General features: G+C 36.6%; 1 protein-coding gene across 3 annotated transcripts in view; it reads right to left on the bottom strand.

Annotated features, from left to right (window-relative positions):
* The window catches only part of KPNA1 (karyopherin subunit alpha 1), a 72,598-nt gene that overhangs the window by 40,355 nt on the left and 19,363 nt on the right, over positions 1-12,880 (bottom strand). For all 3 annotated transcript variants that reach the window (XM_017676876.3, XM_017676862.3, XM_017676869.3), the window contains one exon: positions 8,418-8,551. In XM_017676876.3, the coding sequence (XP_017532365.1) occupies positions 8,418-8,546 (129 nt within the window). In that variant the 5' untranslated portion in view covers positions 8,547-8,551. The remainder of the gene's footprint in view (positions 1-8,417; positions 8,552-12,880) is intronic.

Raw genomic sequence — 12,880 nt, 5'->3', positions numbered from 1 at the left:
TGTCTTTTGATTGGTGCATTCAGTCCATATACATTTAAGATGATTATTGAGAGATATGTCCTTATTACTATTTTATTAATTGTTCTCTGGTTGTTTTTATCGCTCCTGTCTGTTCCTTTTTTCCCATCTTATACTCTTGTTATTTGATAGATTTCTTTAGAGCTGTAATTGAATTTCTATTTATTTGTGTGTGTGTGTGTGTGCGCACGCACGCGCACGCACACACACACGCGCCCATCCATTGTTGGCTTTAGTTTTGTGGTTACCAAAGGTTCAAAGATAGCTTCCTTACTATATTAGTCTATCTTAAATTGCTGATTATTTCAAACACCATCTAGAGGTACTTTTTTTTTCTTCTTCCTCCTCCATACTTTATGTAGATGTTATAATCTGTATTTCTTGTATATCCCTTGACTATTTTGTGAATAGTTTATTTTGCTTTTTTTAATTTTTACTTGCTTGGTAATTAATTGGTCTTCTACCTTTATTTTGGGTTTATTTTCACTGGTGAAAGCTATTTAACCCTTAGGAACATTTCCATCTACAGCAGTCCCTTTAACATATCCTATAGGGCTGGCTTAGTGGTGGTGAATTCCTTCAACTTTTATCTGAAAATTGTTTAATCCCTGCTTCAAATTTAAATGATAATCTTGCTGGGTAGAGGATTCTTGGTTGGAGGTCCTTCCATTTCACTACATTAAATAAATCATACCACTCCCTTATATAAGGTTTCTGCTGAGAAGTCTGCTGATAGCCTGATGGGATTTCCCTTTATAAGTATCTTTTTTCTCTCTTTGGCTGCTTGCTTTCAGTACTCTCTCCTTATTCTTGATGTTTGCCATTTTAATTATTATATGTCTTTGTAGAGTTGTCTTCCTGGGGTTTCTTTTGTTAGGGGTCTCTGTGCTTCCATGACCTGAGTGCCTATTTCCTTCCCCAGATTGGGGAAGTCTTCAAAAATTATTTCCTCAAAGAGACTTTGTATCCTTTTGTCTCCCTCTTCTCCTTCTGGTACCCCTATTATGCAAGTATCATTCCATCTGGATTGGCCACACAGCTCTCTTAATATTCTTTCATTCCTAGAGATCCTTTTTTATTTTTCAGCTCATTGTTTTCCTGTTCCCTAATTTCCATTTCTTTCATAGCTTCCTCAACCTGCAATAATCTACTCTTAAATCTCTCTAGTTTATGTTTCATTTCATACACTGTATTCCTCAGGTCTGAGTGGCTTTTTCAGGTCTTCTCTTTGTGAAGTCCTCCCTGAGATCTTCAATATTTTTCTATAGATCCATGAGCATGTTTATGACTTTTACTTTGAAATCTTTATCAAGAAAATTGGTTGATTTCTGTCTTATTTAGCCCTCTTTCTTGGTGTCATTGTGTAGTTTTATTTGGAACATATTCCTCTGCCTCCTCATTTTGTCAGTTTCTGTTTCTTCCTTTGTATTAGATGGATCTGCTGCTTCCTCACCTATGGAGTAATAGCTTTATGAAGGAGGCATCCTCTGGTGCCCAGAAGCTCAAGACTCTTTACTCTACAGAGCAGGAGCCACAGCTGTTGGTGTACAGTGGGCAGAGATACCTGTCTGGCTTCTGTAGTAGTCTGAGTGTGGGTAGGCAGTTTGCTTTGGCTGCACCTTCGTGATCATTGCAGAAGTCTCTGCTGGAGTCGCTATGGGCAAGGCCAGCTTCTGCCTGGCCTGCAGCAATGGCGGGGCTGCTGGGTTAATGGGGTAGGCAGCCTAATGTGTGGTTCTGCCCAGGCAGGACACTCAACACCAGACTTGGACACCCACAAGGAAGAAGGAGCTCTTGGGGCTGGCTCCTGCAGGGACCTCCCCAGTTCACTTGAAACAGAGCTGAAAAAGCTGGGAGGGTCTCCCTCTGCCTACCAGGCAGCAAAGTCTGACACTACTGCCTGCCAAGAGGGTTGTCAGCTAGCAGCACATGCAGGGAGGAGCCTCGGGGCTACACTGCCAGCAAGGGTAATGCAGTCTGGGACTCCTGAGAGTTCCCAAACTGTTGAGCCAAGGACGAGCTGGGGAGGTATCACCCACCTGCCCTTTGTCTAAGAAGAGAGGCCCATCCAACACTTGCCCTTCTGGCACCCCTCCTGCTGCTGGTAAGTCTCTCAAACTGTCCTCTTTGCTTTTGTCTCAGGGGGACCAGTGGATCATGCCTGTTCTCCACAAGTGGCTGGGATCTCAGCCTCCCTGAGTGTTCCACCTGTCCTTGGTGCCCATCCCTGCTATTACCAGAACACCATGTAATATGGGCTTGTGCTCCTGAAGCAGATCTTCAAGGCCAGGTGTTCAGTGATCCTGGGCTCTTCCCCTCTCCCTGCTGTTCTCCTTTCTCCCGCCTGTGGGCTGGGGTGGGAGAGGGCTTGGGTCCCACTCAACTGCCGCTTTGTCACTTTACCCCTTTCTGTGAGGTCTTCTCTTCTTCCCCAAATGGAGGTAGTATGTTCTGCAGTCTTTGGGTAATTCTCAGGTTTAGTGATATTTGCTGTACTTTCATGTTTTATTGTGTTTGGGGGAGGACTTTATGTGTTTTATGTGTTTTCCGTCTTGCTTTCCTACTCCGCCATCTTTTACTCTGTCACCTTTATCTTCTCTGATGGAACATGTCTATTTTCTCTGGGTGTTTTTCTTTCTAGTTTTGAGAAGTTTGGTCATAACATGCCATGGTGTAATTTTCTGTGCCTGAGATTCAGTTTCTTGGATCAGTGAGTTTATAGTTTTCATTAATTATGAAACATTTTAAGCTATTATTCTTGAAGTATTTTTTTCTCTTCCACCCTCTCTCCTCTCCTTCAAGGACTCCAACTGTCCCTGAAATGTTTCTTAAAAGTTGTCCTACAGCTCACCAATGTCTTCTCGTGTGTGTGTGTGTGTGTGTGTGTGTGTGTGTATGTGTGTGTGTGTGTATATTCTTTAACCTCCTTTTCATTTTGGATAATTTCTATTCTTATCCTTTGAAGCTCACTTATCTCTTCTTCTCCAATTTCTAATTTATAATTGATCCTATCTGTGAATTTTTGTTCTCAGATACAGTATTCATCTCTAGAAGTTCAATTTGAGTCTTTAATATTTTCCATGTCCCTACTCAACCTTGGGGCACATAGAATACAATTACAATACTGTTTTAACGTCTTTCTCTGCTAATTCTAATGTCTGCATTAGTTCTGAGTCAGCTTCAATTTATTATTCTCATTAATGGTTGTGTTTCTCCTGCTTTTTTGTACACTTGGCAATCAGAGATTGTCAATTTGACTTTGTTGGGTACTGGTGATTTTTTTGTACTCCTATAAATCTTGGGTACTGTTCTGGAATGTAGCTAAGGTATACAGAAACAGTTTGATCCTCTTGGAACTTGCATTTATGATGTTAGGTAAGTCTGGGGCAGTACCAAGTCTTTGGCTAAACTCCACTACTGAGGCAGGAATCTCCTGAATACTCTACCTAATGCCCCATGAATTATGAGTTTTCCCAGTCTGCTTAAGGGAACAGGCATCATTCTCAGCCCTGTGTGTCAGGCACTGTTCCCCCTAATCCTTTTGGGTGATATTTTCTCTAGCCTTGGGTAGTTTCCTCAAGCACACATTTTGATCAAAACTCTGGCTAAATATTCAAAGAAGCCCTTTGAAGATCTCTAGGCTTCTCTCTCTATATACATATAGGTCTTTCCTTTCTGGAATTCCATAATGAACTTTGTTTGCCCAGATCTCCCTAGACTCTCAGCTCTTTCTCAACTCAGAAAGGCTATGGGTTCTCTCTTGGTTCCCCCTCCCTGTGTCGAAGGTTGGAGACTTTCTCATGCAGTAAGCTGAGGCAAGCACACGGTTGACCTTCACTGCTTGATATCTGGTTTCTTGAACTGTTGTTTCATATGTCTTGTCTGTTTATTCCTGGTTTTTTTAAGCAGAAGAGTAAATCTGAGCCTTGATACTCTACTTTGGTCCTCAACCCTTACTGATACTCAAAAATATCCCACTTTTGGCTAATGGGAGCTTATTCAAAGCTATCTCCTCAGTCTTTTCAACACAATTTCAATGGTCTTATACAACTTATGTTATGGAAGACTATAACAGGTTCATCTTGAATATTCCCTATCTTTTAATCAAGATTGTCTATTTTTCAAGGAGCCTTGTTCCTTTGAGAGAAAAATTCTAATGGCCACAATCTCAGGGTACTAGGAGTGCTCACTGCTACAGGTATTTCACTATTTTTAGGCAGTTTTAGGACAGAGCTGGGTTTTTGTATGTTGCTGTTGTTTCCAGAAAATACATCATGAATCCCTAGTGATATTACCAACTCAAATTTATATAACTTCTTTGATTTTATATTTCCATATTTTCTTAAGCTAAAAATCCAGGTCCCTAATATTAACGTAAATACTATTTGCTACATCCATACACAAATATAATTTCAGAATAATTATTAGTCTTATATGATTATTAAAAGCAGTTGAAAGTTTATACTTCTTTTTGCCCTTAAGATATATCCCAACAGAAATACTTGATCATATTACCATATTTTAAAGTGTATTAAAACAATCCTTTTCCATGTGGCTCAGCCACAAGCATGACACACAGGGCCATCTAATTTCTATTTACTTTTCAGGATTTATTCACTCACTTTGATTTAATTCTGCTTTACAATTACTTTAAACATTTACATGACTCCAAAATCAAACGTGATCACTAAAATTACATCTACTGGTTTTGCAAAATGTATATCCATAGGCAGTGTCTTTAATATGCTATATTGGTGATCTTTAATTACTTTGGGCCATGAAAAATACAACCATTGATGAACAAATGGAATTTGAAATTTAAAACATGATACCATTTAAATCACAAGGATTATGTCAAGAAGAGAAATAAGAAATTCCCAGCAAAGGGAAGTCTTATGACTACAGCTATACAGCAAGAGCCCACAGTATAAACAATAGTGATTGGAGCAAGAAAGAAAATGCAGGGTAGAGGCCTCCTGAGGAAAAAAAATGGAGCTGATAAATTATCTGAGAAGTTTAACCAAGTAGAAAATAAGACAACTAATTTAAACAAGCTGGAGAAGAGAATGAAAAGACAGCGAGGAATTTGAAGAAAGTCAAGCAGGTTAAAAATAAATGAGACAATTAATTCAAGGAAAAACAAGCTATAGGAAAGGAAATGTCACCAGAGTACACTATTCAGTTCAGCAATGAATACTTCCACATTATAACTATACTAGGAGAATGGATTAAGAGGAAAAGTGATAAGAGCTTAAATCTTTACTTATTGCAATAGAACATCAATAGATAGTATTTTAAACTGATAAAGATGTATAGTCACATACACACAATACTTAGAAAGGTAGCAGTATACACCACATTGAACAGTTGAGTGGTTTACTTGGGAATGACTCCAGGAACATGTTGGTTTAGTTTCAAGTATTTTAGTACTACTTCACTTTTCAATTATGTGAATGTACTACACAGGAAAATAGATTTTAAGAAAATGCCATAACAATTATGATTTATATACTTTAGACTACATGTTGTCTGAATGTGCCAACCAAGTTAATAATGGGAAAAGTTGCTGTCTACAAACTTACCAACTTTCTCATTTCACAAGATATTTCTTGTAACTAAAAACATCAAGCAAGCCTCCATTCTTCATTGCTATGGTTTTCAGGACCTTTTTAGGAGCTTTGTTACCTACTCACACTGAGGTAGCAAGAGTCTTCTTATTTCAAAATATTTTAATAGAAATGCAAAGTGTTTATCTTTTTATACATGAAAAATCACAAGTATTGGATCAATCAGAATAACATCAACTAGCAAAATTTTTTACCAATAAATTTGTTTGGTCTATTGGTGCCGAAGGGACAGGTCTCTGGAAAGGTGCTGCCTAGATAACAGATATGTAAGTGCTAGTCCGCTAAAAGGATAACCCTAAAACCTGCAGTTATCTTCTGTGTCCTTGCCAGCATCAACTCCATATGTACTACCCTCAAATCTAGCTGTTTAGCCAGCCTAAGCCTGTGACTTTCTGATAGATGACAAAGCAATTGTGGAAACAGAAATAGCACCTAAATGAACCTGTACTTTGCTGATGTTCACAATTTTACAAATTAGGCATGAAACAAGTACTGTTATAATATTAAAAAGCTGGATTAGTTTTACCAGTTCTCTCTATATAAGATGGCACATATGAAATGATAAAATTAAGATTTTAAATGGAGCATTTTCCAGAAACTTATTAAAGCCCTAGCATAATTTCAGATCTCACACAATGAAGGGAATTTCACTACAAACGTTTTCAGTCAGATATGTGGGGCCATACTTGCCACTTGATACAGTGAGTATGAAAAATCTATATACATTTTAACAATGAAGTCTAATTACATGAATTCACCCACTGCCAAGGAGAGAGAATAAAATAAACACTGTTAATGGTAGAGTGTCATTACTACATTTTCAAATGGTTTTATGTCAAATATGATGTATAAGCTATTGCATTCAGACCTATACTGTGTTCATGTGCATACATATATGTATTCACATTTACATATGTAACAATGCTGTTATAATTTCTGAAATTAATTCCCAAAAAAGCTAATATAAAAGATCATACAAAGAAAAGTTTCCACTTCAAATGAGACAAAGAGATGAATAAAGGCAACAAGAAGCCAAGAGAAACTCATCCTTTTACGAGATAAGAGGCTACTCTCAAAGACAATACAGAATGTCAGGCCTGGACTCACAACTGAATTTGCTGCACTTAATACAAACTCTATCACAATATTACAAACTCTCTTTGTCCAAAAAAAACTGTAGGGATAATAATAAAATGTTTGACTCAAACACTTGAGTCCTAACAAATAAAACACTGAAGCTATAATTCTTAGTCTTCACCTAACTGGATTATCTAATGCAGTTATATAACACAGTGTATGTTGAGAATAACTCACTATAACTGCATAGTATCTATGACAAATTACCTTATTTCTCAGGTATGAATAGTTCTAACTCATTTGCCTTTTATGGAGCTTTTGTAGTGTGGAGATCAAATGGTCCTTCCCAGTTCAAAGTCTCTCTTTAGCAAAACAATCACTGAAGTGTTATGTCTTTAAATTTCATTGCCAAAAAAGTGATGGACCATTTGTCTTAAGCATTTTTAGAAGAAGGTAAAGTGAGGGTGAGTCCATATTCTCTTGTAGATGTTCTCAGGTTAAAAATGATAAAAAATCAATGTCCTAAATATCCTTACCAATAATACAGAATTAAAGCTGACCCCTGAACACACAGGGGTTAGGGGAATTGGCCCCCACACAATAATCTACATACATTACTCCCCAGAAACTTAACTACTAATCACCTACTGTATATATAATGGGTCAATTAACTGCAGATGCAATAAAGAATAGAAAAGTAGAAAAGAAATGGCAGTGTTGTAGGGTCCAAAAGATGAGAAAGCAAGTAGAGAGTTAATTAGCTGCTGTATTGGTCCCTGCCAGGGTAGACACCTGCCTGCAGGTAGATCAGGCCAGAGCTGATCAGGTCACCTTTTCAAGAAGCAAAGGTTTGCCGCCTCCTTCCTGAGTTGCCCAACATGGGCAGCTCCTCTGCTCTTCTCACATCCTGGGGTTTCCCTCTGGTTCAGATATTGGCCAGTTAGCTCAGCTGATTACAGTGTGGTGCCAATAACACTAAGGTCACAGGTCTGATCCCTGTACAGGCCACTACATACAACATTTTTCCTTTTCCATTCCTATTATCTGCTATGGAATCTGCTGCCTTATATCCATTTACAGATACTGTATATTTATTGAAAAATATTCACATATAGGTTGAGCCTTGCTGTTCAAACTCAAGTTGTTCAGTGGTGAACTGTAATGTAGGTGTGAAAACACATATTCCTTGAGATTCTGCTTTAAAATACCACATAATAAAGAAATATAAAGATAGACATGAATCAAGTATGTCAAATTGTTGACAATTACTGAACCAAAAAGATGGGTTTATGAGGTTCTCTATTCTTATTTTTGTACATGTATACAAACGTTCAAATTAAAATTTATAATGAAAAGCAATGTTTGGTCACTTGAGAATACATTAGCAAACATGCACATAAAATCTTAAGGAAGTTGCATTAGCAAAGTAAAATACACTAAAAGTGAGTAAGCCAAAATATTCAACAGTGGTTATACTGGGAACATAAGAATCTGAGAGATTCCTTCACTCTGGTATTTCACTTTTCCTCACTCCTTTCCCCCTCTCCCAAAACATGTTGATTTTATAGTGGGGTGTGGGATACATATATAGTAAATGTTAAAACATAGTTAAAATTAAAATAAAGGAAGGTGGCTTCAGGCTGAAAATAGAACAATAAATTATTTAAAATAAATTACTAAGGGTGAAGGACTTGCCTGCTCTTCTCTTTTCTGCTTGCGTAACTGCAATCCTTCTTCCTCTCTCCTTCTTCGCATCTCATCAGGATTCAGGGACTTATTTTTGTAACTTTTCAGGCGAAAGTTCTCTTTTCCTGGGGTAGTCATGATTTCTACAAAAATAAAAGAGGGAGAAACAAAGAATTTAGCTTACTGTATAGAGCTGTTACTCTAACAAAATACACATGCCCAGACACCCCACAGGGACACTGGAAATAGTTACCTTTTTAAACAGCTTTATTGAAGTACGTAACTTAATGGTTTTTAGTATATTCACAGGTATGTGCAACCATCATCACAACCATTTTAACATTTTCATCACCTCAGAAAAGAAACATTGCATCATTTAGCTACCACTCATGTCTATTCTGGACACTTCCTATGAATAAGAACTATATGTGTCTACAGCAAAGGACACCACCAATAGAAAAAAAGGCATCCTACAGTATGGGAGAATATATTCATAAACGACAGCTTCGATAAAGGATTGACATCCAAAATATACAAAGAGCTTACCCACCTCAAAAAACAAAAAGCAAATAATCCAATTAAAAAATGGGCACAGGATCTAAACAGACACTTTTCCAAAGAAGAAATTCAGATGGCCAACAGACACATGAAAAGATGCTCCACATCACTAGTCATCAGAGAAATGCAAATTAAAACTACAATGAGGTATCACCTCACACCAGTAAGGATAGCTGCCATCCAAAAGACAAACAACAACAAATGTTGGCGAGGCTGTGGAGAAAGGGGAACCCTCCTACACTGCTGGTGGGAATGTAAATTAGTTCAACCATTGTGGAAAGCAGTATGGAGGTTCCTCAAAAAACTAAAAATAGAAATATCATTTGATCCAGGAATTCCACTCCTAGTTATTTACCCTAAGAATGCAGCAGCCCAGTTTGAACAGGACATATGTACCCCTATGTCTATCGCAGCACTATTTGCAATAGCCAAGAAATGGAAGCAACCTAAGTGTCCATCAGTAGATGAAGGGATAAAGAAGATGTGGTACATATACACAATGGAATATTATTCAGCCCTAAGAAGAAAACAAATCCTACCATTTGCAACAACATGGATGGAGCTAGAGGGTATTATGCTCAGTGAAATAAGCCAGGCGGAGAAAGACAAGTACCAAATGATTTCACTCATCTGTACAGTATAAGAACAAAGAAAAAAACTGAAGGAACAAAACAGCAGCAGAATCACAGAACCCAAGAATGGATTAACAGTTACCAAAGGGAAAGGGGACTGGGGAGGATGGGTGGGAAGAGAGGGAGAAGGTGGGAGGGAAAGAAAAGGGGTATTATGATTAGCATGTATAATATGGGAGGGGCATGGGGAAGGCTGTACAACACAGAGAAGACAAGTAGTGATTCTACAGCATCTTGCTACGCTGATGGACAGTGACTGTAATGGAGTATGTGGGGGGGGGACTTGGTGATGGGGGGAGTCTAGTAAACATAATGTTCTTAATGTAATTGTAGATGAATGATACCAAAAAAAAAAAAAAAGAATAAATCCTAAAAAAAAAAAAAAGAACTGTATGTGTGATCTTCTGTGCCTGGCTCTTTCACTTAGTGTATTTTCAAATTTATCCATATTGCAGCATGTATCAATACTTTATTCCTTTTTATGGCTCAATAGTACACTAACTGTATGGGTCTACCCTACTGTATATATCAACTTATAAGCTGATGGGACATTTGGGTTCTTTTTCCTTTGGCTATTATAAGTAATGCTTTCATAAACATCTGTGGACAAATTTTTATGCAGATGTATGTTTTCATTTCTCTTGGGTATATACTTAGGAGTGGAACTTCCAGGTCACTGTTAAACTTTGAAGAACTGCCAAATTATTTTTCCAAAATTACTGCACCATTTTACATTCCCACCAGCAATGTACAAGCATCGCCAATTTTTCCACATCCTCACCAACACTTGCTGTCACAACTTTTTGATTCTAACCATCTTAGTAGGCCAGAAGTATTTTCACATATTTATCTGCCAATTGTATATCCTTCATTAAAAAATATTGACTCAGATTCTTTGCCCATTTTTAATTTGGGTTATGTCTTTTCATCATTGAGCTGTAAGAGTTCAAGACAGAAGTCCCTTATCAGATACATGGTTTGTTAGTACTTTCTTCCCTTTTATAGGTCTTTTCACTTCCTTGATTGTGCCCTTTGAAGCACAAACATTTTCAATTTTAATGAAGACCAAATTATCCTATTTTTCTTTTGTTGCTCATGCTTTTAATGTCATGCTTAGGGATCCTTAACCCTAAGTTTTCTTAAAAGTTTTAAAGTTTTAGTTCTTATATTTAAGTCTTTCATCCATTGAGTTAATTTTTGTATATAGCATAAGGTAAAGATACAAGAACCATTATTTCTCCATTGAATGGTCTTGACACCTTTGTTGATAATCACTTGACCACAGATACATGGTTTTATTTCTCAATTCCATTGATCTATGTGTATCCTTGTGCCAATTTCATACAACCTTGATTACCATTTTTTGTGGTAAGTTTTGCAATTAGGAAGTGTGAATCCTCCTATTTTATTCTTTTTCAAGAGTGTTTTGGCTCTTCTGGATTATCCTGCAATTCCATATGCATTTCAGAATCAGTCTGTCAATTTCCACAAAGTTAGCTGGGGTTCTGTTGGGCTATACTGAAGCTGTAGATCAATTTGGGGGCACTGTCACCTTAACAATATTATATCTTCCAATCCATGAGGACAGGATGTTTTTCTATTTACTACTTAGATCTTTATTTTCTTTCAACAACGTCTTAACATTTTCAAAGGATTTACAGTTCTTTTGTTAAATTTATTCCTAAGGATTTTAATCTTTTTGATGCTATTGTAAATGTAATTATTTTCTTAACTTCACTTTTAGATAGTTAATGACAAGTCTGAAGAATACATTTTTGTATACTGATTTTCCTAAACTTGTTTATTAGTGCTAATACTTTTCTACTAGATTACTAAAGATTTTCTACATATAAGATCATCTAATCTGCCAGATACAGTTTTGCTTCTTTCTTTCCAATATTGTTGTCATTTTTTTTCCTTGCATAATTGCCATGGCTGGAACCTCCAATACAATGTCAAATATAAACAGAGAGAACAAACAGTTTTGTCTTATTCCTGATTGCAGGAGAAAGCATCCTGTCTTTTACCATTAGGTATGTTACCTTTGGATTTTTCATAGGTATCTATATCATGTTGAGGATGCTCCCATCTCCTAGGCTTTTGACTGTTTTTATCATTAAAGAGTACTGGATTTTGTCAGATGTTTTGTGTCTCCACTGAGATGACAGTATGACTTTTGTTTCTTATTTTATTGACTTTTACATTAATTGGTTAACTTTATACCAGCCTTGAATTTCTGGGATAATGCCACTTGGTCATGATATATAGACCTTTTCATGTACTGCTGAATTCTGTATTCCAGTATTTTGTTGAAGATTTTTGTGTTCATATTTGTAAGAGATACTGTTCTGTAGTTTTCTTGTGATATCTTTGGTGTAGGGCAATACTAGCTTAATAAATAGGTTGGGAGATGTCCCTCATTTCAAGTCTTTGGAAGAGTTTGTAAAGAATTATTATTAATTCTTCTTTAAATATTTGATAGAATTCAGCAGTGAAACATATGGCTGTGGGATTTTCATTTGTGGGTTGTTTTATGATTAATTCAGTCTCTTTCTTTTTGTCTATTCAGATAGTTTATTCCTTCTTAATTCAGCTTCAGGAGCTTTTGTCTAAAAATTTGTCCATTTTACCTAAGCAGTGTAATTTATTGGTATACAGCTCTTCACAGTATTCCTTTATAATGCTTTCAATCTTTGTAAGGTCAGTAATAGTGTTCCCTCTTTCATTCCTGAAGTCTAGTCATTTGACTTTTTTTTTCTATGTCGATCTAGCTAAAGATTTGCTCATTTTGTTGACCTCTTCAAAGAACCAGCTTTGGTTTCCTTAATTTTGTTTTTCCACTCTCTAGTTCATTAATTTCTACTCTAATCTTTATTATTTCCTTCCTCCCGCTTATTTTACATTCACTTGGGTCATCTTCTTCCAGTGACTTAAGGTAGAAAGTTAGGTTAGTGATTTGAGATTGTTCTTTCTTAATATAAAGGCTTATTGTTACAAGTTTCCCTCTAAGCACTGCTTTATCTATATCCCTTAAGTTTTCTTAGGTAATAAGTTCATTTTCATTTACCTCAAAGTATTTTCCAATTTCCTTTTTTATTTCTTCTTTCACCCAATGATTATTTAGGAGTGTGTTGTTTAATTTACACATATTGGTGAGTTCCCAAAATCTGTCTCATTGATTTGTAATTTCTTTCCAATGTGGTCAAAGAACATCCTTTGTATTATTTCAATCCTTCCAAATGTATAAAGGTTTGCTTTACGGCCCAGCATATGATCTATCCT

This window comes from Manis javanica, chromosome 3 (genome assembly GCF_040802235.1).
Source record: "Manis javanica isolate MJ-LG chromosome 3, MJ_LKY, whole genome shotgun sequence".
Classification (NCBI taxonomy): Eukaryota; Metazoa; Chordata; class Mammalia; order Pholidota; family Manidae; genus Manis; species Manis javanica.
Note: the sequence above shows the minus strand (reverse complement) of the source record. Positions and strands in the feature narration are given on the sequence as shown.